Source organism: Dipteris shenzhenensis, chromosome 8, assembly GCF_047967505.1.
Source record: "Dipteris shenzhenensis isolate YYH24624 ecotype China chromosome 8, Dip_SZ_1.0, whole genome shotgun sequence".
Classification (NCBI taxonomy): domain Eukaryota; kingdom Viridiplantae; phylum Streptophyta; class Polypodiopsida; order Gleicheniales; family Dipteridaceae; genus Dipteris; species Dipteris shenzhenensis.
In genome coordinates this window covers 47,654,792-47,681,793 of record NC_141603.1, presented here as the reverse complement: position 1 = coordinate 47,681,793, position 27,002 = coordinate 47,654,792, and the positions used below count along the sequence as shown (strand labels likewise).

The 27,002-nt window shown below is 43.0% G+C and overlaps 1 protein-coding gene across 1 annotated transcript in view; it reads right to left on the bottom strand.

The window, feature by feature from the left end:
• Window positions 1–27,002, bottom strand: part of LOC147899605 (uncharacterized) — a 73,294-nt gene that overhangs the window by 33,640 nt on the left and 12,652 nt on the right. The window contains exon 2 of the mRNA XM_087378399.1: window positions 22,118–22,272. Coding sequence (XP_087234525.1) covers window positions 22,118–22,272 — 155 coding nt within the window. The remainder of the gene's footprint in view (window positions 1–22,117; window positions 22,273–27,002) is intronic.

Below are 27,002 nucleotides of genomic sequence, written 5' to 3'. Positions count from 1 at the left end.
CTGCCCGGACAAGATCAGGGAATAGACAGATGCATGGTCACTTTCTTGAGATTGCACTCCTTGCTACAGCTTGCAATGAAGAGCCTTTGTGCCATAAGATGCTTTTGACAGCAAAGAGGGGATGGATGCACAATGAGAGCTGAGCTAGAATCTATTGCCAAAAATGACACATGGGGAATTAGTAGATCCACTCTACGGTCCACCTAGGAGCGCGGGACTCCAGGCTCAAGGGCGACTATCGAGAGGCGTGCTCGTTTCTGCAAGGCTTGGCCTGCAGGTGTTTTCTACATCTTCACTCCGTGAGGGATTCGTTGGCTGTATAGTCCCCCCACTTGGCTGTTAGCCCCAGTTCCAGAGATCCCCTAGGCAGTGAGCTGGGTTTCTCTGGAACAAGCCGGTTTTTCTTTCAGCCTTTTCCTGTTTTTTCCATACTCAGCACCTTCGGGGCTGCTGTCTTGTATGAAAATCTTTCAAGCATTAATAGAAGGTTCCTTTCTTTGAAAAAAAAAATGAATTAGTAGATCTACCTCTTGGCAAGCATGCCATTGGTACTCGGTGGATCTACAAATTAAAAAGAAAATCTGATGGCAGCATAGATCGACACAAAGCCCGTCTTGTTGCAAAAGGGTATGCCCAACAACAAGGCATTGACATTGAGGAGACCTTTGCTCCCACTTCCACGATTACTACTATCAGATGTGTTATTGCCATTGCAGCCCATCACCATTGGCAAGTGCACCAGCTCGACATCAAGACTGCCTTTCTTCATGGGGATCTGCAGGAAGAAGTTTATGTGACACAACCTCCTAGCTTTGAGGTTGTTGGCTCTGAAAACAAGGTATGCCGGCTGAGAAAAGCCCTTTATGGTTTGAAGCAGGCACCCAGGGCATAGTAATGCACACTTACTGTCCCTTGGTTTTCAGAATAGCCAAATAGAGCCCACTCTTTATGTCCGTGGGAGTGGCTCTGATTTTTTAGTGCTGATTTTATATGTGGATGACATGCTGATCACGGGCCCTGATACTCAGCATATTGCAGCTTTCAAGGCCTGATTTGCAACAAGCTTTTGAAATGTCAGACATAGGACAGCTGCACTACTATTTGGGCATTCATTTTGCTCATGTTGAGGGGGGGTATTATGATGACACAGTCCAAGTATATTGGACAGCTCCTTGATCGTTTTCAGTTTAAGAATTGCAAGCCAATCTCTACTCCTGTGGACCCTGGCTTCAAATTTTCAGCTCACAATGGGAGCCCACCATGTGATCTCACTCTTTACCAGCAGCTGTTGGATGTCTCATTTACTTGTTCCACACCAAACCTGACTTTCCATATGTAGTAACCCAGCTCAACAAGTTCATGCACATGCCCAATTCACAACATTGGCAGGCAATGAAGAGAGTCTTCAGATATCTCAGAGGCACTCATGATTTATCCCTCTTCTATGGTAATCAGGGTTCAATTATCATGCATTCTTACACGGATAGTGACTGGGCAGGTTGTTCCAACACCAGAGTGTCACATACCGGCAACTGTTTTTTGCTTGGCAATTCATGTATCTCTTGGCTCAGCAAGAAGCAACCAACAGTTGCCACATCCAGCTGTGAGGCTGAGTACAGGGCAGCCTTCACCGCTACAGTAGAGTGTGTCTGGCTTCAACAGTTACTTGCAGATCTTGGTATCCGCTAGACATCCTCCACTATGGTCTACACTGACAACCAGAGTGCTTTGGCCATTGCACGTAATCCAGTGTTTCATGCGTGTACCAAGCACATTGAGGTTCACTATCATTATGTTCGAGAGCGGTTGTCAACAGGAGACATAGAGTTGTCCTACCTTCCCATAGAGGACAACATAGCAGATCTATTTACAAAGGCACTTCCTCGTTCCAAGTTTGAAGTCTTTCGACAGGCTTTACACTTGGCTCCCTTTGTTACATGATCTCGCTACCTTGTACATTCATAGATGGCTATATCCCTTGGGATGAACATGCGCCACCATGACCAAAAAATACGAGGTATTCTGAGACGTTTCTAGAATACTTCAGCCCATACCATGGAGGGGGGTTTGTAGGCCATCATCTCCTGATCGTATTGATGCCCTCTGGGCCTTGGTATGTGCCATGTAGCTTTAGTTATTGGCACTTAGGTCACCTAGTACTTTTAGTGTCTTATGACACCTAATACTAGTGGTACCACTAGGACACTGTCCTAGGGTTCCCCTTTATTTTACTTTCATTTAATAGTTGTTCATGTGACGGCTTTCAATGTTCTGCTCCACGTTTGTACCTCCTTCCGCTTCCTTGAGCCTACAACAGATACTTTGTCTCCTAAACAGGAGCAGATTCAGTGGGATGGTTGTGATGCCAAAGCACATGCCTTGATTGCTCTTTCAGCCAAAAGGGTTATTATCCCTCATATTTGGTCTTGCAAGACAGCTAAGTAAGCATGGGATCAACGTGCATCCTTATATCAGGTGCGGAATGAGGCAAGGGTTTCTTATCTCCGCAAGCAGTTGGAGGACTTGAAGCTTGAAGAGGTGGTAACATGGATGCCTATCTTACTAATGTGAAGGATTTGAAAGAGAAATTGGCCAATATTGATGAGGTGATGCCTGATTCTCAGCTTGTTTCTAATACCCTTGATGGGTTGCCTAATTCTTATCAGGGCTTTGCTACTACATTGAGGTTGGTTGAAAGTGGCAATGCCAACCATTATACTACCAGCTGGTTGCTCTTCTCCTTCAAGAGGAGCAAAGTCGTGCAAATCCCAATGCTTCTATGGCTAGTGATCAAGCCTTTGATGCCCAGCATAAAAACAAAGGCAAAGGCAAGGTTTGAGCTGGTAAACCCCCTCATTCAACTGCTGGTCATTCTAATGGTGCCTCTTCTTCACGGGATAACAAAAAGAAGAATAGATGTAACTATTGCAAGAAACCTAGGCATGATATCTCTGAAAGCAGGAAGAGAATTGCATCTGAAAAGAAGAAGAAAGAGTCTAGTCTTGCAGTATCCGGTTCTCCTAGTGCAAAAGATCTGTGAGAGAATGGAGAGTGAGAGAGAGCAAGAGAGTGAGAGCTGAAAGCTTGGAAGTTGAAAGCTTAGTTGCAATAGAAGAGTGTGTAGAGTACAACTCAAAAGAGAGAGATAAGGTTTTGTCCTAGTGACAAAATGAAACCGGCCTCTAATCACTCAGAGGGCAGTGGAACTAATCCTTTAATCACTTCAGCACTTATTTACAGCTCACAAAGCATATATCACAACCATTAACCATTGCATGATCACCATTTGGCATTTATCCATTTGTTCACAAACAAAACCACTGAAAAAGGGATGGAGGCTAAAATGCCCCTACTCAACAGAAATAGACAAATGCACCCGATTGGCCCCAAACACCGTGGCGCCCCTTTCGGTATTTCTTTATATTTCACAGTGAAATGATTACAAGTTGCATCTGGGAGACCTTCCCTGCAACTGAGCACGCAGCCCCAATTCACTAAGCCTTCGCAAGGCTTTCAAGCATAGAACACCATCACATAAGTGCACTTAACCCATCGGCTCAACCCAAAGGCATTCTCTTTTCCGAGTGCAATTCCATTGGCTGTCCAGATGCAATCACACTGCACCCCGGCTGCACTCTCTTTGAGTGGTTTCCAGATTGCATAGCTCCAAAATAAAATCAGCAAAGTACCCAACCAAAGAATGACTCATGTAGCACTGCCTGGGCACCTGTGAGCCAAGAAAGAGGCGGCACACGAGGCCAACCAATAGCTTATGGCAAAAAGAAATTGCAGTAGCAAAATCACAACTCACCAAGCCCTGAAAACTCGAACCAAGTCCTCAATCGCCAAGAGGACTTAGTAGCCAATGCCCAATTGCATTCTCAGCCAAAGAGGAGTGCAAAGGCATGAAGAAAGAGCATTTACAAGAGCCCACCAGCAAGAATTCCACTGAAAAATGCGAAAAGAAGCACTTCTGTCGCGAAGAAGTGGGAGTTCTTGGGCTCAAAAGAAGCGTGCTTCAGAGAGGAATGCATTGAGAAGGTTTTGGAGAAGTTTCATCACCGGAAAGTCCTCCAAAACTGAGAAAAACCAGTCAACCAACGCGTCGGACCACCCGAAATTCAACAGAAAGCTGTAGCTTTGCAAGAGGAGAGGCCCAGGAGGCGGTAGAAGAAAAAAGGTCCAGAAAAAGCCACTTTTGCAAATTCGACCAGCAAAAGAAGTGCTCATCTCTGCCCGTTCTACCAAACGCACGGAGGGAAAAGCATATCACTACGAAGGGGAGGCAGAGGGGAAGCCATCGGGCCAAACGGAAGTCGAGGAATCCAAACGGGTGAGGAGTTATGAAGAAAAACGGAATTCAGCTGAAGGAGGCTGAAAAACCAGTCCAAAATCTCAATAAAGGGAGATGATGAGAGAGAAAACCACACATGTGAAGTTTAGAAGGCCCAGGAAGGTCCAGGAATGGCAAAGGAGCATGTAGAAGGCACTAGAGCCACCTGGAACTCTAGGGGGGCCACTGAAGGTACATGGCCCTCTAGGGGGCCCATTAAAAATGCCACATCATCATCTCCCAACAACCACTCTTTTAATTCCTTGGAATGCCTTTGGGCCTAGGGATTAATTACGCTTATGTGCTAGGCACCATGCCGCGTTTAATTACACATTATTAAGCCCACACTTGGACTTTTAAAACCAAAGTTGTCACGGTCTTGTAGTATATTAAAGTACTTAGAATTTCACGCCCCCGTGACATACCCCTCTCTTGAAACAACAAACCACAGTTTGCTGCCCCAAAACACAGGAGCGAGCATGAAATATAGCATAAAAGAGTATACAAGAAAGCCGCAGCTATAGTATACAGAGACAGTGAAAATACGGCTAGGAGAGGCATGCATCCATCCATATATACTGCTCAAAATCTATGTGATCCTTGGCGATCAATAGTCAAGATGCATCAATATCATGAAGTCTCACAGCAGAAATACTGTCAGCTCAGTATCTCGGATGAAACATACAGTGTCATCAAGCGACCTCATGAAATCACAGTGAGTCCGTCTGTACTGAGGGAGTGGAGGTGCTACCCCCCTCTCGAACATCAGGTAATGCTCCAGAAGCTCACTCTGCTGAACTACCTGCTGTAGGAGCCCGGACCGCAGTCGGCTCTAATTGGAAAGCATCAAGGTAAAGCTGCAATATCCCAGGTGAATCTACCAGTTCACCTTCCTCCATCCATTTCGCATCAAGTGATGGGTAATTTTGAAATTTTACCAAGTAGCGCATTTAACTTTACCCTTGAGCTTTCTATTTCTGTGTGCCAGAATCTGCTCTGGGACCAGAAGTTCATCCTGTTCTTCCACTTCAGGCTGCACCTCTTCAGGTACATCCTCGGGAATATCTCCATGATATTGCTTTAATAAGCTCACATGAAAGGCATTATGTATCTTCCAATGCGGAGGCAACTTCAGCCTGTAAGCTACCTCGTTTATCTTTTCAGAAACCTGGAAAGGACCATAGTAACGCATGTTCAGCTTTGTGTACAACCTTTCCTTGCCTTTCTTATTTTTCAGCCTTGCCTTTTGAAAATGCAGCAAAACCCAATCACCTTCTATGAATACCAATTCCCTGCGGTGCTTATCTGCTGCTCTTTTCTGCTTGTCTTGACTTCTTTGCAAGGCATATTTGATCTTCTTGTAAGCCTCTTCAAGGCTTTCCACAAAACGATCAGCTTCGAAGATTTTCTCTTTTGTATGCAAAATGGGAGGTATCTTCCTGGCACCTTCCACTATTTCAAAAGGTGCTTTACCTGTGGATGTGTGCACCGTATTATTGTAAGCATATTCCAGCAAAGGCAAATAATGCTCCCATTTGCTTTTGTGGTCTGAGACATAGCATTTAAACATATCCAAGATGGTAGAGTTTTCCTGCTCCGATTGTCCATCAGACTGAGGGTGAAAAGATGACGAAAAATTCAGCGTAGTGCCCATATTTTCAAACAGTCCTCTCCAAAAGAGGCTGGTCATCCTCGGATCTCTATCACTGATTATGGATTCACGCATCCCATGATACTTGATCACTGATTATGGATTCAGGCATCCCATGATACTTGAAGACATGCTGCAAAAACAATTTGGCCATTTGATCTGCTGTAATTTTCTTTCTTACTGGCACAAAGTGGGCTTGTTTGCTAAACCTGCAAATTATTGTCCACAATCCATCATGTCCAGTAGGAGTACGTGGAAGATCAAACACAAAATCCATAGCTATGCTTTGCCATGGTCTATCCGGAATTGGCAAAGGGTGTAACAACCCAGGTGCCTTCTGCCTGTCAAACTTTACTTTTTGACAAACCATGCATGTTCTCACATATTCTTCCACATCTTTCCTCAAAGATGGCCAATAAAAGTATTGCTCCACTGCTGTAATTGTTGCTGTAATTCCCCTATGTCCTGCATATGGAGGAGCATGACTTTCCATTATGACTTTCTGTCGCATCTGATCAGTGACATAGAGTCATCCATGCATCAAAATGAAACCCTCTTTCAACATATAGTGATCATGCCTTTGACCATCAGAAAGCTGTTCATAAATAGTTGAAAAATCAGCATCATTAACATACTGATCTTTCATCACATCTAACACATTGTTGTAAGCAATGCTCACTACTGAAACACTGGGTTTCTTGGAGACTGCTTCAAGGCTATGGTTTGCTGGAAAGTGCATCAGCCACGACATTTTTATTACCCGGCACATGTACAATTTGAAAATGAAACATTGAGAGAAAGTTAGCCCATCTCATGTGCTTTTCAAATAATTTTCTCTGCGTGAGAAAATATCTAAGTGACTGATGATCAGTTTGCACATAAAAATCAGCTCCAAGAAGGTAATGTTTCCATGTGGTCAAAGCATGTATCACCGCTAACATTTCCTTCTCGTATGTCTGCAAGTACAATTCAGCATCTTTGAGAACTCTACTCTCATATGCAACCACTCTGCCATCCTGGAATTGGAAAACGGTTCTTAATTGAGACTTTATTCAAAGCCCTATAATCAATACACATTCTCCAACTGCCATCCTTCTTTTGCACAAGCAACACAGGGGAACAGTAAGGAGAATTACTTGGCTGTATTAATTCCTTTTCCAAGAGTTCCTTCACTTGTGACATTATCTCTTCCTGTTGTGCCTTACTGACACGATAGGGAGGTATATTAGGCGGTGAGCTTCCTGGAATTATATCAATTTGATGATCCTCGGGCCTCTTGGGAGGTAATTCTTGAGGAAGTGCATCTGAGAAACAATCCTGAAAATCTGAAATAAAAGCAGCCCTTTCTCTATCTAAAGCAGAAAGAGTAGAGCCTTCCTGAACTGGTTGGCTGTCCTCTTTGACAAAAATCAAGTACGCTGAAATATGACGCTTTATTACATTGGAAATACAAGAAGCTGAAACTACAGGGATGGACTCCCCTTTCAACTTTACATCAAGTACATGATTTTTGCCTCTATGAGTTAAAGAAATCTTCTTGTTTCTCATCTGCACATCAGCCCCCACCCTGTACATCCAAGGCATCCCAAGCAAAGCATCACACTCTGGCAAAGGCATAATGTAGAAGTCCTCTGCATCCTGATATCCCTGGATATGTATCCTCAACTTGCCAATGATAGGAGTGACAGGTGTGTTGAGCTCAAGGTTAGCCATATCACACATGCCGGATGGCCCCATTTCCTCAGGCTCGATGCCAAGCCTTCCTGCCATATCAGGAGTTATGAAATTTGCCTTTGCCCCAGAATCAAAGAAAAACAAACAATTCTGATTTCTGATTTTTCCCCATGCTCTGCACATCTCAATCTTTTTCATTTCCTCTTCATCATGTGCATGTGGCAAACTCCCAATCACATCTGGAAGAAGTCCTGCAGAAGGTTTAGGCTTTTTGCCCTTCCGAGCAGCCTGTTTATCACCATTCTTATCATCATCTGACCTGTCTCTTTTCTTGAATGGGCAATCATAAGAGCGGTGTGTTGGAGATAAGTGCACACTAAGTGTACTATTTCCTAGTCTACATTTGTCTAAGTCTAAGTCTAAGTCTAAGTCTAGTCTTTATGTCTTGAGTCTGTGCCATGTGGCACTTCTACAATTATCCCATAAGCACTCTTGCTTTATGTCTTGTACTTTGGCCCATATATTCAATGGGTCACATCATTCTAATCTATCTGTCTAGCTTGTGTCTTGTCTACACTCTTCTCAAGGTATTTCTTATCTTTCAGTCTTGTCATCTCATTTCCATTTCCAGTTTCTAGTTCTAGTTCTTTTTCCATATTCCAACATGGTATCAGAGCATGTAGATCTCCTTTCCTCCCCTCTCACTCTGCTGCAGCCATAGCCTCGTCTTCTCCTTTCAGTTTATCTCTCCCTCCAGCATTTTTTTTTTTCAGCCTCTCGTGGCCGCCTCTTCTTCGAGATCTGCACCGCCATTTCTTGCGCCAGATCTGCGCTTCAGATCTGTGCAGCTCAGCGCCAGATCTGACCGCCAGATCTGCTGTCACAACAGATCTGCGCATCAGATCTGCGCCTCTGCTCTTCTTCGAGATCTGCGCGTCAGATCTGCGCCTCTGCTCTTCCGTCGTACTTCGTTGGTCCTCCGCCGTACATACTCTGCGCCGTACGCCGCCGTACGCCGTCGTACTTCGTTCGTCCTCCGCCGTACATACTCTACGCCAGCGTCCGTACATCCGTACAGTCCGTACGACTGTACGGAATCTGTACCTGCACCTGTTGTCTCAGTTCAGGTGGCCTCTACTGCTGCAGATCTGTCTGCCATTTCTGCCCTGATTTCTGAGCTAAAGGAGCTGCCCACGACTTTTTGAAGCTGCTGCCCGTACCTTTTCCGTTCGAAATAAAGGAGGAGCTAAAGTTTTTTTTTTATCTCTGCCCAACCTGCATTCAGTTCTGCATTCAGTTCTTACTAAGGTACTGTACATTGTCTCTTTCAGTTTGCTGAGCAGTCTTTGTTAATCCTCATATCTGCAAACTGCTGGTTCCTCCTGCTTCGATGGGCTGTCATATGCTATGGCCCTGACAAAGTGGTGAGAGAACTGGCTTCTAGGATCTCTTCTTCTCATTGTAAGGGAATAGACACTGCCCTTGCATCCTAGCAAGAGGTAAGACCTTCCCACATGGCATCCTCCTCTCATTCTCTCATGTCTATCGACAAATTCAATGGGTCCAATTTTCATACTTGGCAGATCAAACTCAAGTGCCATCTTATGAAAGAAGGCCTTTGGGACATTGTTCACCGTGATGCCCCCGAAGGTCCATCTGAGCAAATTGTTACTGCCAAGAACGACAAAGCCTATGCTATCATATTGCTTGGCCTTGGAGATGATTACATTCATCACATCTCCGACATACAGTCAGCTCCTCAAGCATGGATCACTCTGGATACTCTTTTTGGAGCCCGATCTAAAAACTCTAAAATTGCACTTATGATCTCACTCTTTGATCTACATATGCAGGAAGGAGCTACTATAGCCTCTCATGTTAATTATCTTCGCAGTCTTATGGTTCAGCTTGCGTCAGTCAAGTCTCCCATCTCCGAAGATATTGCTATTGCCGTGCTTCTCAAAAGCTTACCTGACTCCTATGCTACTCTTGTCACTACCTTCAAGTATCATAATAATCCTTCTCTTGAGGGTATCATCAATGCCCTCCAAGAGGAAGAAAGAACTCAACAACGCAAGGTAACTGACACTGCCTTTTTAGCAAAGAAAGGCAGTTCTAAGGTAAGAAAGCCTTGCACCCATTGTGGGAAGACTAATCATCTGGAGAAGGACTGTTTCAAGGCTCATCCATGCACCATTTGTGGCCGTGATAATCACCGGGAGAGGGATTGCTACTCCAAAACCTCTACATCAGCTCCTGGATCTACCTCAGCCCATGTTGCTGCAACATCTCCATCAGCTGATCCTGCTGTTCCTTCCTTACATGATGAAAAATGGGCTTTCTGATGTCTACCACCTTGACCACCGATGATGTAGGTCAAGGGGTTCTAGTGTCTTGGTCTTTCTATTTGTCTACAGTCAGTCTTCTGTCTATCTAGTCTTGTCTGTCTGTCTATTTGTCTATCAATCTGACTATGTTTTAAGATCCATCTTGTCCCTACCCTTGTGGACCCATATGAGGATATCACTTGAGGAGGGGTGTCTCAGGATCTTTTGTCTGTCAGTCTATCAGTCTTTATGTCTGTCTTCTAGTCTTGTCTTTCTGTCTTACTCCTAGTGTTCACTTAAGGAGGGTGTTGGAGATAAGTGCACACTAAGTGTACTATTTCCTAGTCTACATTTGTCTAAGTCTAAGTCTAAGTCTAAGTCTAGTCTTTATGTCTTGAGTCTGTGCCATGTGGCACTTCTACAATTATCCCATAAGCACTCTTGCTTTATGTCTTGTACTTTGGCCCATATATTCAATGGGTCACATCATTCTAATCTATCTGTCTAGCTTGTGTCTTGTCTACACTCTTCTCAAGGTATTTCTTATCTTTCAGTCTTGTCATCTCATTTCCATTTCCAGTTTCTAGTTCTAGTTCTTTTTCCATATTCCAACACGGTGTCCCTCTCCTTTGCATATAAAACATTTGTTTTGCTCCATGAGTGACTTTTTCTCTTCATCAGATAACTTGGTACGGGGCTGTTTATTAGGCTGTCCACGCCTTTGACCAGCTTTGAATTGGGCTTTTCCTCCCTTTTGAAATGGTCGTTTGCCATAATTTTTATTTTCAGATTTGATGTCCTTATCCTGGTGTTTGGCAGCCCGTTTGTTGTCTTCTTTCTTGCTGTCCATAAAGCCCAAATTCTTCTCCTGCATCCATGCATATGCTGTCCTTGCATTCTCAATTAATTGAGTCATAGAACCCACCTTGGTTTTGATGCAATAATCACGTAACTCACTAGGCAATCCACAACAGTACCTCTCTATTTGCTCTTTCAAAGAAACATGCCTGTAAGAGCTCAATGGCAGCAAAACATCCCAAAACCTCTGGGTGTAATCATCAAGATTCTTGCAAAGTTTGTATGACAAGTCATGCCAGTGTGAAGTACTTCAACTTCAAAAGTTGGAGTAAGCCAAGTAGAAGAGAACACTTGCTTAAATTCCAACCAAGTAGTAGGTGCATCTCCATGAAGCATAAGGTTGGTGTACCACTTAAGTGCATTGCCTTTCAAAAATGTGGCAACCTTCCTCATTTTGGATGCTTCTGTAAACAAACCCCCAATAAATGCAGCATCAAACTATTGAAGGAATGTGAGGGCTTTGTACCTGTCCTGTACTCCATTATATGTATCAAACTTGACATGAGAACCACCATCCTTAAATCCTTTATATACATTTGATATTGGTTGTCCCAAAGATGGCTGTATATTTGCAGCATTCCCTTCACTAGGGAGAGCCATGCTTGGCTGAACATTAGGCATGGGAGCATATGCTGTGGCTTGCATGCCTGGCTGCATTCCCACCTTGTCATACATGGCTTGTTTTCTATGCCCAATTGGTGGTGAAATCAACATAGCATCAAAGATAGAATCTGTACCAAAATATTCAGGTTGCTGCCTCAAATATGGCTGAGGTGGTTGAACCACATTTATGGACTGCACATTATTATTTTGAGGAGTAGAAATACCCAAACCAAGGCCTTGTGCTGGCTGCTCATACTGTTGTACTTGATGTACTTTTTGTACCTCTTTCTCAAGTGCTCTTTTGGGCGATTCCTCTCTCTTGGAAGTCACTTTCTGAGTCATTTTTGATGGCTGTCCCTCATGGGAAACTGATGCATGAATGTGCGGTCCGCCATGAGAAGCTGATGCATGTGTGTACTCACTCTTTCCGTGCTTGTGCTTTCTTGATTTCTTCTTCTTCTTGGCATTTGTTTGCACAATCTGAGCCAAATTTTGAGCCAGCTGAGTCAAAGCAGTCACTGCACTTGCAAGCTGTGCATTCAACATAGTAGCATCATCTGACTCACTGCTAGAACTAGTATCACCGTTCAGCTCAGTTGTAGCTTCATGTGTGGCCTGCTCAAAAGGCATTTGTTGTGCTCCCTGCAGCTGTACACTAGCTGGATCATTAAGGCTTTCCTGCCTTCTCCTTTGAGGAGTTGTGGAGCTCTCTTGCTCATGGGTACTCACCATGTTTATGGTTGTAATATTCAGCTGTCAAAAAGTGCAGCAAAGATATCCTTCCACCAAACTACCGAGGCCCACCTCTTGAGAAAGAGTGTGTGGTATCCCGGCAATGGAACCAATGAAACCGGCCTCTAATCACTCAGAGGACAGTGGAACTAATCCTTTAATCACTTCAGCACTTATTAACAGCTCACAAAGCATATATCACAACCATTAACCATTGCATGATCACCATTTGGCATTTACCCATTTGTTCACAAACAAAACCACTGAAAAAGGGATGGAGGCTAGAATGCCCCTGCTCAACAGAAATAGACAAATGCACCCGATTGGCCCCAAACACCGTGGCGCCCCTTTCGGTATTTCTTTCACAGTGAAATGATTACAAGTTGCATCTGGGAGACCTTCCCTGCAACTGAGCACGTAGCCCCAATTCACTAAGCCTTCGCAAGGCTTTCAAGCATAGAACACCATCACATAAGTGCACTTAACCCATCGGCTCAACCCAAAGGCATTCTCTTTTCCGAGTGCAATTCCATTGGCTGTCCAGATGCAATCACACTGCACCCCGGCTGCACTCTCTTTGAGTGGTTTCCAGATCGCATAGCTCCAAAATAAAATCAGCAAAGTACCCAACCAAAGAATGACTCATGTAGCACTGCCTCGGCACCTGTGAGCCAAGAAAGAGGCGGCACACGAGGCCAACCAATAGCTTATGGCAAAAAGAAATTGCAGTAGCAAAATCACAACTCACCAAGCCCTGAAAACTCGAACCAAGTCCTCAATCGCCAAGAGGACTTAGTAGCCAATGCCCAATTGCATTCTCAGCCAAAGAGGAGTGCAAAGGCATGAAGAAAGAGCATTTACAAGAGCCCACCAGCAAGAATTCCACTGAAAAATGCGAAAAGAAGCACTTCTGTCGCGAAGAAGTGGGAGTTCTTGGGCTCAAAAGAAGCGTGCTTCAGAGAGGAATGCATTGAGAAGGTTTTGGAGAAGTTTCATCGCCGGAAAGTCCTCCAAAACCGAGAAAAACCAGTCAACCAGCGCGTCGGACCACCCGAAATTCAACAGAAAGCTGTAGCTTTGCAAGAGGAGAGGCCCAGGAGGCGGTAGAAGAAAAAAGGTCCAGAAAAAGCCACTTTTGCAAATTCGACCAGCAAAAGAAGTGCTCAGCTCTGCCCGTTCTACCAAACGCACGGAGGGAAAAGCATATCACTACGAAGGGGAGGCAGAAGGGAAGCCATCGGGCCAAACGGAAGTCGAGGAATACAAACGGGTGAGGAGTTATGAAGAAAAACGGAATTCAGCCGAAGGAGGCTGAAAAACCAGTCCAAAATCTCAATAAAGGGAGAAGATGAGAGAGAAAACCACACATGTGAAGTTTAGAAGGCCCAGGAAGGTCCAGGAATGGCAAAGGAGCATGTAGAAGGCACTAGAGCCACCTGGAACTCTAGGGGGGCCACTGAAGGTACATGGCCCTCTAGGGGGCCCATTAAAAATGCCACATCATCATCTCCTAACAACCACACTTTTAATTCCTTGGAATGCCTTTGGGCCTAGGGATTAATTACGCTTATGTGCTAGGCACCATGCCGCGTTTAATTACACATTATTAAGCCCACGCTTGGACTTTTAAAACCAAAGTTCACGGTCTTGTAGTACATTAAAGTACTTAGAATTTCACGCCCCCGTGACACAAAACCTTAGTAGTCACTAACCATAGTTAGTGAACTAACTGCGGTTAGGGGGAAAAACCTCTTAAAGAGGGAAAAGTGCCCCTAACTAGCTTATTAAATTACATTGGTCACTGCTGAATTATATCTATAATTCTAACACCCCCCTAAAGTGCCAATGTCATGTACAAGGCTGATCAATCACCAAACAGATATAAGTTCAGGGCACTGCGAAATGCCTCAAACTTTTCACGTGGTAGTGCTTTGGTGAAAATATCTAACGTTGTCATGTGTGGACACAAAGATCATACTGATCTCTCCTGCATGCAACTTCTCTCTGACGTAGTGATAGTGAACCTCAATGTGCTTCGTGCGAGCATGAAACACTGGATTCTTTGCCACTGCAATGGCACTCTGACTATCACTGAGAATTGGAGAAGGACTCTCCAAAGACAAATGAAGATCAGCAAATAGACGTCGCAGCCAGACACATTCAACTGTTGCTGTGAAAGCTGCCCTGTACTCAGCTTCACATGATGAGGTAGCCACTGTAGATTGTTTCTTGCTCAGCCAGGAAATGCAAGATTTACCCAAAAAGAAACAATTGCCACTAGTAGACTGCCTAGTATCATAATCACCAGCCCAATCTGAATCACTGTAGGCATGCATCTGCCAGTCACCCCCCCTGGGAAATAGCAAGCCAAAAGACTTCGTACCCTGCAAATAACGGAAGATGCGCTTAACTGCCTGCCAATGCATAGTTTTTGGGCTGTGCATGTACCTGCTCACCTGAGATACTGCAAACTAAATATCAGGTCTAGTGTTGCAGAGATATATGAGGCATCCAACAGCCTGACTGTAAAGTGTGGCATCAACTAATTCTCTTACATCATGCATTGTGAGTTTCAGTCCCGGCTCCATGGGAGTGGCTATGGGCTTACAATCATGCATGTTAAATCTGTCCAAGAGTTTCTGAACATACTTGGACTGAGACATAACAGTGCCACGTCTCTCATGAGAGAACTGGATCCCCAAATAAAAGTGAAGCAGCCCCAAATCTGACATGTCAAAGTTGGTCTGCAAATCAGCTTTGAAATCTGCAATTTTGTCTTCATTGGACCCTGTGAGCAGTAAGTCATCGACATAAAGAAGGATGACTAAAATTTCCCCCCCATCCATCTTGATGTAGAGGGTGCTCTCAGTAGGACTATTGTGCAGCCCCTTGTTGGTCAAAAAGGCATGGATCTTGGCATACCATGCACGAGGGGCCTATTTCAGCCCATATAAAGCTTTGTTGAGTTTGCATACTTGAAGTGCATTTGCTGTAATTTCAAAGCCCGGAGGTTGTTTGACATACACCTCTTCCAGCAAGTCCCCATTTAAGAAGGCTGTTTTTATGTCCAACTGATGAACATTCCACTCAAAATGTGCAGCCATTGCAATAACTCATCGGATGGTGGTCATCCGGGATGTAGGAACGAATGTCTCCTCATAATCTATGCCCTTTTTCTGAGCATAGCCTTTAGCAACCAGCCTTGCCTTATATCTGTCAATGGAGCCATCTGGCTTCCGTTTGCCCTTGAAAACCCATCGTGTGCCAATGGCATGTTTACCCGGGGGCAAGTCTACAACATCCCAAGTCTGATTTTTTACAATGGGCTGCAACTCATCGTGCATGGCATTCATCCAATGCACATTGTCCTTGGCCTCTTCGAATGTGGCAGGCTCCTCCTCATCAAGAAAAGTACCTGCATATGCTGATTCCACGGAATTAGCACCTTCCATGTGCCTTGCTGCACTGCGAGTCCTACCAGGTAACGGAGCATCAATTTTACTCTCCCTGAGAGTCTGTAACAGCCAGTTTGGGACTGTTTTTGCTGCATGTATGTCTGCAATCTCTTGCTGCACCACCTGTTCCACTGCTTGTGGAGGGGCAAGACATCTTGTGGCGGAACTAAAGCATCTGGAGGTTGCTGTAAATTCTGATTTGCATCAGAAAAATCAGCAGGGGAACCCAAGGCAATGGGTAGCAACCCCTCAAAGACATCCTCTGAAGAAGAAGGCATTTGAAATTCAGCCTGAGTGTGAGCTGAATTTTCAGAAAATATCACATCTCTACTGACTATGATCTTGCGTGTAGCAAGATTGTAGAGACGGTACCCCTTGCTTTCTGCACTGTACCCAACAAATATGCACTTAATGGCTTTATCTGACAATTTGTGCCTAAATTTAACTGGCACATGAGCATAAGCAAGGCATCCAAAGACTAGGAAGTGATCCACTGAAGGCTTCCTATCATTCCAGACCTCATAAGGAGTTTTTGTTTTTAAAGCCTTAGTGGGGGGACGAGCATTTTCTGAGCGAAATCTTCCGAGCGTCCGAGCGAAGGAAAAAAAAAGCTTCCAACTATGCATAAATATGGCAAAAATCGATCAGAAGAAAACATAGTTTCACTTAGAAATATGCAAAGTATTATAGCAATGCCTATTTTATACAAAAATCTTTAGGTGAATCTGTAGGAATAATGAGAGCATAATGGGATGGCTTTTGAAGAAACCCACATGTAGAGTAGACTTCTCTATGAAAATTCCCTTATGATCCTTCTTACAACTTTTACTTAATAGGGAGTGACATTGAAAACCCTCTCTCAACCTATCTTCATGAAAGAGTTTCTTCAAAGAAAACTCATTGAAGCAAGCCATCCAGGTAGTTTCACCAGCGAAACTACCTTGGACAGCACTTTTAAAAGTGACATAACTTTCATATCCAATGTCCAAATATAGTCATTCAACCACTCAAATTGATCGGAACACCCCATTTGAGCACATCTATGGAGTTATATTTTGGAAAATCTTCCATATATAGTATTAAATATTACATGTATTTTATGAGAGTGATATATAAGCCCAAGTTAATACTTATTTATAGTAATTTAAACTTCTTTAGAAACATGTCCATAAATATGCTATAAAAACACTAAAAAGATATTGCCATATGATATAAATGTGTTAATAAGTAATTATATATGCATAGTATTATTACATTGAGAGTGATTATGAGAAATGTTTCTTAAAGGAATCAACACTTTTTTAAGGTAATAACAGGGGTACAAAGGGATGTCTCTATATAAGAAAATTATGTTGTGTAAAAATGAATGAGTGACTAGTCTGTATATTTTTATGATAAAGGGATCTAGTTCTAGTGAAAATAAAAGTGTAAAAACCATGTTTCCTAAAGAAAAACATTTTTAAAAATCTCTTGAAAAACACGCTCGGATAAACCTGCTCATAGGTTTTTGCTCGTAAAATTGACGCATCCCCTTAGTAGGAGCCCGATTCAGAATGTAATTGGCACACATCAAACCCTCAAGCCAGAATTTGTGAGGCATGTGTTTGCTTTTCAGCATACATCTGTCCATCCCCATGAGAGTTCTATTTTTCCTCTCAGCTTTGCCATTTTGCTGAGGGGTCAGCCTAACTGTGAGCTGATGCACAATACCCTTGCCTTTCAGAAAAGCATCAAATTCTGCAGACAAGTATTCCCCACCTCTATCTGTGCACAATGTCTGTATCTTGAGTCCGGTTTCATTTTCAACCATGGCTGAAAAGTGTTTAAACACCGTGAACACTTCTGATTTGCGTTTCAACCCAAAAACCCAAGTGAAATTAGAGTAATCATCAATAAATGTAACGAAGTAGAGATGACCACCCAACAATGAAGTCCTCATGGGACCACAGACATCACTATGTATAAGCTGTAATTTGCGGACAGCTTTAACTGAACCATCCTTCTTGAAGGGAAATCGATGCATCTTGCCCAAAATGCACCCTTCACAAGCAAGTGGAGGAGGTATCTCAAGAGGTGGCAATGCATCAACCATGGAATACTTCTGAAGTGTCAACAAGCTGTTGTAATGCATGTGGCCATATCGGGCATGCCATAATTCTGCATTCTGCATGGCAACTATAGGGGTAGAAACTGCAAGAGCATGGGCTGCTCTTTTCTCAAAAAGATCAAGCTGAAAAAGCCCATGCAGCAGAGTACCAGATAACCTTAAGGCATAGTCATCTTCCCTGTCTCAGACAGCACATTTGTCATCCTCAAAGATGACCTGAAATCTAGCTCTGTTAAGAGTGGACACTGAAAGAAGATTTTTGGTTATACCAGGCACATATAAGACATCTGAAAGTCTGAAAATTGAGCCATCAATGGCAGTGAGCTCAACATCTCCTGTGCCACGTACTGAATATGATGAGTTGTTGGCACAAGTGACTTTCTTACCAACGGGAGGTGGATGCAAGGAAGTAAAAAGACATTTCCTAGAAGTGATGTGCTTGGATGCACCGCTGTCAAAATACCAAGTGTTCAGTGTTTCATTGACACTGAAAGCAGATGCATCCGTAGAAGAGTCATAACTGCAAGTCAAAAATGCATATGTATCATCACTGCAAGTGGCTGTACTATCCCGAGCATTTGGAACAGCCAGCCTAGAATCTGAAATGCAAGATAAAAAGGCATAATCCTGTCCAACAAAGTTGGCTGCAGCATCCCCACTGTCAGATGCATGAGGAGCTGAATCTGAAACAGCCATTCCGGAGCTGTTTTTCTTCTCTTTTGCAAGCCTTTTCCTGCATTCTGCAATGTGATGACCTGGCTTTTTGCAGTAGTGACAAATACCCTTCTTCTTGGGCTTACTTGCATCATTTTTAACCTTTTGTGAAGGCTGTCCTGACCCACTGGAAGGCTGATTTACTGATGTCTTTGCCTGTCCCTTTGTTTTTTATTTAAACTCTGAGAGCATGGCTTGTTCACCTGCACGTGAAGCCAAGTTTTTCCTGGTCTGCTCTTCCTGAAGCAGAAGTCCTATCAACTCATGAAAAGTGAGAGGATTTGCACCCCCCCTCAATGATAAGTTCAGCGAGGTAAGAAAGCAGAGATAAGACTCAGGAAGAGAATTCAGAGTGGTTGTAATCATCTCTGAATCAGGAATAATTTCATCTATATTTAACAATTGCTCTCTGAGATCCTGTAGCTTTGTGAGGTGGACTGACATGGAGTCACCCTCTTCCATATGTGTATTACTTAACTCTCTTTTCAAGAAAGATACCCTTGCATCATTCCGAGCTGCGTACATGCTTTCTAAAATATCCCACGCTGCCTTCGAGGTCTTACATGATCGGATATGCGGAATGATAAATCTTTTCACTGAAAGAGAGATGCATGACAAAGCTAAGGCATCCCGTGAATCCCATCTCTTCTGATCTGGAGTAGTGGCTATGGCTGCACCACCAACTTGTTCTGCAGCTGCCCCTTGTGCACGACCTCTTCCACCTCCTTGCTGAGGAGGGGTATTAGGTGCCATACCCGCTGGTCGGATCTCAACCCCATTCACATAATCCCATAAATTGCGAGAAATCAGAATATTGCGTACCATAAAACTCCAGAGGGAGTAATTGGTACCATCCAACTTGTCTTCCTGTGAAAGACCACCGAACTGGAAGTCATTCTGATTTTGTTGGGCCATATCTGAGAAAGAGATTTAAGCAGATACAAAACTGAATTCCCTTACTGAGAATGAAATGCACAACTCCCAAAAAACACAGCCAAGCACCGGCTGTAAATGCAACTCAGATTTCTGTACTTGCACTGTCAGAAATCTGTCCAAGCATCAAAAACTCTCCAGAATCTGCCAAAAGTGCTGCAAAACACTCCAAGAAAGGCAGTATGAACTGAAAATTCCAGAAATTGCTCTCCCGAGTCCCAACACAAAAGCCCCAAAATAGGCCTAAAATTGCAACCGGAAAGGGGCAAATTGATCAAAAGCCCCAAATGTTGCAAGAATTGCGCTCTGTCTGCAAAAGCCCCAAATTTCACTGCAAGATTGCAGTGTAATTACAAAATCCCCAAATTTCTTCAAGAAATTGTACTGCAGAACTAAAAGCCCCAAATTTCGAGCTTGAAATTGCAACCAGAAAGGGGCAGAAGTACTAAAAGTCCCAAATTTTGCAATTTCAGCAGAAAGCCCCAAATTTCAGACCAAATCTGCAATGTTTGCTCCAAGTGTAGCTCCGAAACTACAAAATGATTGCAATGTCTGCAACAAACAAAATGCCCCAAATGTACTCCCAGAAAACTGAGCCAAACAATGGCTATCTGCAAAATTTGCCTGCCAAAGATCACCTGCTTGTTCTCTTGTACGAAATCAAAGGACTACCTGCTGTACGGAAGCAGGTCCAGTACGCAAGTACTGTACGGAAATATTGTACGACTGACAGTATGAAAGTACTGTACGGAGAACGTACGTGCTGTACGAAAGTACTGTGCGGAGAACGTACTTGCTGTACGGAAGTACGAAAGACAACGAGCTATACGACTGCTGGTACGACACTGTACGACGAATAAGTACGGTACGAGATGTACATCGAGCAGGTACGGTACGCGATGTACGGCGAGCAAGTACGATACACACTGTACGGACTAGTAGGTACGGTACGCGTTGTACGGCAGGTAAGTACGACAGGTACGGAAGTGCATGGACCAAGTACAAATTCCGTACAGTCGTACGGACTGTACGCCTTTATCATGGCCTTGACTAGCACATGACTAGATGACTCTATAGACTTGATGCTTATGATAGATGTTTGGATGATGCTGCACTTGCAGATGCACATGCCTTTGCTCTTGATTCTTCTACCACGGCAGATACTCATTTGTGGCATGAGAGGTTTGGACACCTCAACTTTGGGGCTTTGGTGAAGTTATATACGGATGGTACGAATGTTCCCAAAATGCATATGCCTTCAAAGCATGTTTGTGAACCTTGCTTGCTTGGTAAGATGCACCGTTTTGCATTTCCCAAGGATGGGAACCCCTAGGAGTCAGGGAGTCCATCAAGTGTAGTGGATTGTAAGTCTAGGACAATCTCATCAACATTGATGAGCTGCTCTCTATAATCCTTAATCTGTGTGAGGTAGGCATTCATGTTATCCACTTCGTTCATCTTAACACCATCCAACTGCCTATGCAAATAGACAACCCCTAGCCTCATTGCCAAAGTGTCCTATGCAACCTTGGCTGCTACTTCTTCCCGTTAGCAGGAGAACAGGATGATGAGGTGCCAGGAAACACCCATAGCATCCATGTGTAGCCCCTATACTGCCATCATTAGTATCCCTGTAACTTTGATCCCTAAAGTCTCCCCAATTGGCGTTAGCTTTATTCTCAAAACAATGTTCTAAGCAAACATTGCTGTCCTCCACCTTCACAAAGGCCTTTTAGCTCATCAGACCATATAAGACACTTTGCCCGCTTCTCCAATGTTTGGAAATGCCACCACAAGAAGCAATCCCTCTATAAAGCACAATTATCTGACTCTTGGTCCCTTCCTTCTCACAAAGGACTTGAGCTGAGATCTCCTTCCAGGTTCTCAGCTCCTTGCACTAGTGGTTTTTTTGTAGAGGTTGCTTGTTGTAGCCAACACTCCCACAAAGCCGAAGCTTGTATAAACGTAACCAAGAAAGACATTGCTCAATTCAAATCTAACTCCTTTTCTTTTGTGCACACAAGTGAATGTAGATAGAGATCGTAGCAGACACAATTAATCAACAATGCATGGTAGAGTAGATACAGTAAAATAGACTGCTCCAATATATGGACCAAATCTCATGCAAAGGACCATGAGTTCTTGCTTGTGGACTTGAATTGTTATAAAGTGCCATCCAATCTCTCATCAGTTCCACGTATCTTAATGTACATCTTTTTTTATAATTTAATGTACCTCTTTTTTTATAATTTAATTTGGCATATTCTCCCCCATCATAAATGTTGATGAAAGGAAAGAAGACCACACTGAAGACTCTAGATCAGATAATTGGTTCTTGGTGATATTAAAACAGATCTACATATGGCCTAGATTCAAGACTCTAGATCAGATAATTGGTTCTTAGTGATATTAAAACAGATTCAAGACTCTGTCAGATAATTGGTTCTTAGTGACATTAAAACATGTCTACTTATGGCCTAAACAGGTTACTGTATTCCCAAATGTCAATCTTGTATGGCTCTAGCATTGCCCAACCAATTCCATCTTATTCATGTTATGTTAAAGATCCCGTGTACAGTAAGCCCAAATAAGGTCAAAGCACACAAAGAAAGGGTAGACGTCCTCCTTTGAGATAGAATTTGCAGGGGGGAAAAGCATGCCGTATCTGAAGCTAACAAACGATATGCAGAAAAACAAGCCTCTATTCTTGGCAAGGAATAAAACACTAACCAATTGGATTAGCAGCAATCAGATTGGTACCAACAGACTTCACTGCTTCAATAAGAGCAGACGCTTGGCCAGAATGAGGGGTACGCTGTTGAGAAACTACTTGTCTAAGTAGAACAGTTGTAAGCCTTGCTGAATCCAAAGATCCCTCCACTTGTCTGATCCCTTCAAAAAAAAAGGTGTCACTCTCATCAAACCTATTAAAAAAATTTAACCCCCACAGACAAGGTGTGCCATAATCAGAAAAGCTATGTCACAAGGAACATCTCACCTCTCAATATGGCTTTCTCTTGAATGCTTTCAGAGAAATGAAGACCAGACTTTCAAACTTTTTCACTGCTGTTTCCATGTTTTAAAAAAATCCCAAAGAGGCACTTAATATTATCCCTAATATCAATTATTGTACTAATATATACCTTTGTAAGACTAGAATATGTCCAATCATACAAATTTATATTTTGTTGTTCTAAAGTCCAAAAATCTACACAGAAAATAAAAGAGAAAACAAAAGAGAAGAAAAAAGAGGTAATAAAAACTTTTTGAAAAACACAAGGAAGACATACTTAGCAAGCAAGCAACACTTTCGTCGTCATCAGTGCCCAAGCATAATGGTCTTGTAGTTTTTCGGCTCATGAGATTGCTAATCGTTTTGGAAAATATTTGCATTCCAATAGCAGTGAATTTTCCAAAGATGTATTTTTTGAAGAAGGGCTGAGATTCACAAGGTTCAGAGAATCTGTTTTAAAAGCAAGGAATTCCAACATGTATACCTCTATAGGTAAAATGCATACAAGCTTACAATTTCAGATCCGGCTGTAATAATCAGAAGAAATACAAAACTCTAAAGATAAGGGACAATAAATGATTACGATGATTGCCAAAATTTGAAAGGGAGGAACGGATGTTAGAATCTCTGTAAATTCACTAAATAATGCCCACTTGTATGCCAACACAGCATTAAAACAGTAGAAACATGTGCTCCACGTGAGGAACAATTTAAATTAGCATAAATAATACTCTTGGCCAGCACAATGACAATACAAATGCGCAGTGACCGTACTTAAAAACTACCTTACATGGAGATAGTAAAATCCTTCTACCAAATAGGTCGTTCACAAGGGGGAGTTACATCAATGATAATATGATGTGTATTACCTTGGGAGGGAGGTGCCGGGGGGGGGGGGGGGGGGGGGGGGGGGGGTATATGTTTAGAAGACACCTTGGGTTAGGAAGAAAGGAGTAAGGTAGTGGTCATTGGGGTTAGTAGGGTTAAATTGACCCTAAGGTCGAGGTGTGGCAACAATTGGTACATCTAAGAGTTCCCAGTCATGGACTCCTTCCTGAACTAGGAGGCAAATATCTTGTCAAGTAGTTGAGTGTAGCATAGCTACAGACAATCTAATATTTCCCCTTAAGAAGAGTAGACGTCCTCGACACCAATGTTAGGAAACCGCTTTTAGAGTCTACTTACACTTCCCCATATATCATTTTCTTCTAAAACATATGTCCATTTTACTAAATATTCTTGAATAATTGTATGATGTATACACTTTTCCACATTCCAGCCGGGCATACATCTACTGCTACCATGTGCACATGTTTATCTGCAATTCAGAGTACTCTCTTTACATGGCTGATCACCATGCATCCTATCTTCACTATAGCTGTGACCATTATCTTTTGGCATCTTCAGTGTGTCCACGTCACCTTCAGTGTGACCATTATTTATTGGCACCTTCACTATGTCCATGTCACCTTTAGCATGGCCATGTCACTTTCAGTATGACCAGTCATCTTCAGTATGACTCATTTCTTTCACCATCTCCAGTATGGTGTTGGATCTTCAGTATCCGTCACATCCAATGATAGGATGTTGGAGGCTAGTGCATGATTTCTTTACCAGATCACCACCACATAATTTCTCATCATGCCGTACGAGAATGATGATCCCTCGCACATCCACAAGGGTTTTCCATACCCGACATTTCTAACACCTTCAAGGCCTTGGGGGTGAGCCTTGGTGTGCTAGGAATTGTGATGCTTAGTTTTATAAGGGCAGAAATAAGGTCACATAGGTTCTTGTGAGGTGGAAGTAACCTTCAATACCAAAGCCTTGAGTGTCAGATCAAAGAGCTCTTCAAGATCTAAAGGATGGTTTCAGTTTGGATCAAATCTGAGTAGTCTAGGTCTAGGTATAATCAAAGGAGCGATTGTGCAAAGTCAATTGATTTAATTAATTAGAGTGTAGGCAGAGTGGTCTAAAATAAAAATAAAATCATTAAATTATTAAAACTAGTTTTTTGCTAAAAAGCAAGTTTAGCTTTTTTTCCCTTGTTCCTTCTAACTTTAGCTTTTCTACTTTAACACTTTTATTTTTAGAAGAGTCTTTTTACGGCATGCTTTTTGGAAAGGTACTCCTAGCTTTTTGTGCTTTCTTCCTTCCAAGATCTCTATAAAACCAGGCGCCCATATCTCTTTCATGGGAATGGTCACTTGAGCGCCAAATTGCTTTCCTACTGCTGCCCTCCTGCTGCCATATCCTCCTCTGCTCGCCCTCTTCCTGCTGCTCGTTCCTCATGCTATCCATCGCCCTATTTCCAGCCTATCCTTGCTGAATTTTCCTGCAGATTTGAGTGCCATATTTCTACCTCTTTGCTGCGCGTAAATCGTCAAATAGGGTACACACAAAGAATTAAAGCTTCGATCGTGGTCTACTTCTCTTGTATTCTACCAAGAGCTGCCAGCGCTAACTTACTTGGGTAAACTTGTATCTGAGATTAGTCTTGTAGTCTAGGGGCCTAAAGTCAACAAGGGTTTTGTCTAGAGATCTGTATCAAAGTTTTTGATTGAACTAAGCATCAATACCAAAAATACAACTGGGCTTACCCAATTGGGGGTTGCACCTTATTCACACCCAATCGGTTGTCGATGTACTCTTTATTTCTCTTTCTTGTTCTTTGAGCATATGGATCCATGGATGATTTTAAATTGTGGAAATCGAATAAATTTCAAGTTGATTAAGTTATTCAATTGAAATTCACGCTTCCGCATAAGCACGACTCTCAGGCCTGGCAGCCCAAAAGCCCGTGGCCATGAAGCGGAAGGCCATGAGGTAAGACGACCCTCCTATGACGCAGAAAAAAGCAAATGCCGACACGATTCAAGAAATTCAACAGTTAGTTATCTCGTTCAAGGCGGACATGGAAGCTGACCTTCAAATAAAGTTTTCAGCCATGACCAAGACCTTGCAAGGTTCTGCGAGCAAAGATCAAGGATGCAACAAGGAACCAAGGAAACCTTCCTAAAAGAAAGTACACAAGCAAGGTACCTTGACTTTCACAGGGGTTGAAAATATGCTGCAAGATTATGAAGATGAAGAGGAGGATGGTACACATCAAGACGACGATGATACAGACGAAGAGGAACACCATGGTCTGAGTGGTCAGCACGGCAGTCTATGCTGCGAAATCAAATGTTTCAATCCAAAGACACTGAAAGAGATTATACCCTTAGCCAAAAAGATTAAAGAATGGTAACAGATTTGGCGCAAGAAGAGATCGGCACCGCGAGACTATCACCAAGTACAGGAAGGAAGGATTGTGCATTATGTGTGATGACGCTCACAAGTTCCTGGATCGCCCTTTCAAGAAAGGAAAAGAACAAAGGCCTAATCAGCCCACAGTCCATAAAGGGACAGCAAAAGTCAAAGCAGTTATAGAAGACATGAAAGACAAAGACGAGCCCCAACATTAACTTCTAAAAGCTTGGGGTCATGTTGGTGACAAACCAGCTCTGTTTTTATTTGACCCAGGTCCTACCATAACATTACCTCACCAGAGATCGCTTCTTCTTGGGCATTGCTCCAAACTCCAAAGGTGGAACAAGGGCTTTTGTGCCTTCAAGAATGCTTCAGTAAGCATGCTCACACCTGTAGGAAGCAAGTTGAGGATTCATATGCAGATTTATGTTGGTCGTCTAGATTTCCAGGTGGGAGACATAGCAGATGTGGACGTGATTTTAGGGCAGCCTTGGCCCTACAAGATGCAGCTCAGCTTTGATTTCAGGAAAAAGACTGTTACAAGTCAACATAGGGATCACAAGATCGCTATTTCTGCTGGAGTATCAGGTGGATTAATTCCTATGGTCAACCACATACAAGCCCGAAATCTTTGCAGAAATCCTTCGTGGTGCAAGCTGATGCTAGTGGTGATTGCATCAGTACACGATGAACATACTATTGCTTATGAGAGCCAGAGACTCCGTGATGCAGAATTGAGGTATGATGTGTACGAGAAAGAGCTCCTTGTAGTCATAAATGCTCTAAAGATTTGGAAGCACTCTCTCCTTGGAGTCGGCTTCTTGATTCAAACAGTGTCCAGCCACAAGTTTACGCAATCACAACCACTCATCATGACTCAGCCATGAAGGAGCAATACAAGGATGATCCTAAATTTTTCAGCATATGGACTGAATTGACTCAAGGAGGAGGTCACAAAGATTATTACCTCAGTGAAGGGTATCTATGAATCCACGCTTCCGCATAAGGAGACATCTGATAAAATTGGAATCAACAATATGTTGCTGATTATCCTCATCTCATCCAGTAGTATGAGGAAGCTTTGCAATTGAGTACCCTTGCCTAGTTGTTGTCAATTGAGGACAATTGTTTTGGCGACGAAGGGAATCTAACACCACGGTTCTTTTCTTTTGGCTACATTGTTTTTATTTCATTTAATGAGATCTCATGTTATTACTCACATGTGTGCATTCTTTTATATGAGTTCCATTTGCATGACTCCACATTCCGACCGGGCATACATCTTCTGCTACCATGTGCACATGTTTATCTGAAATTCAAAGTACTATCTTTTCATGGTTGATCACCATG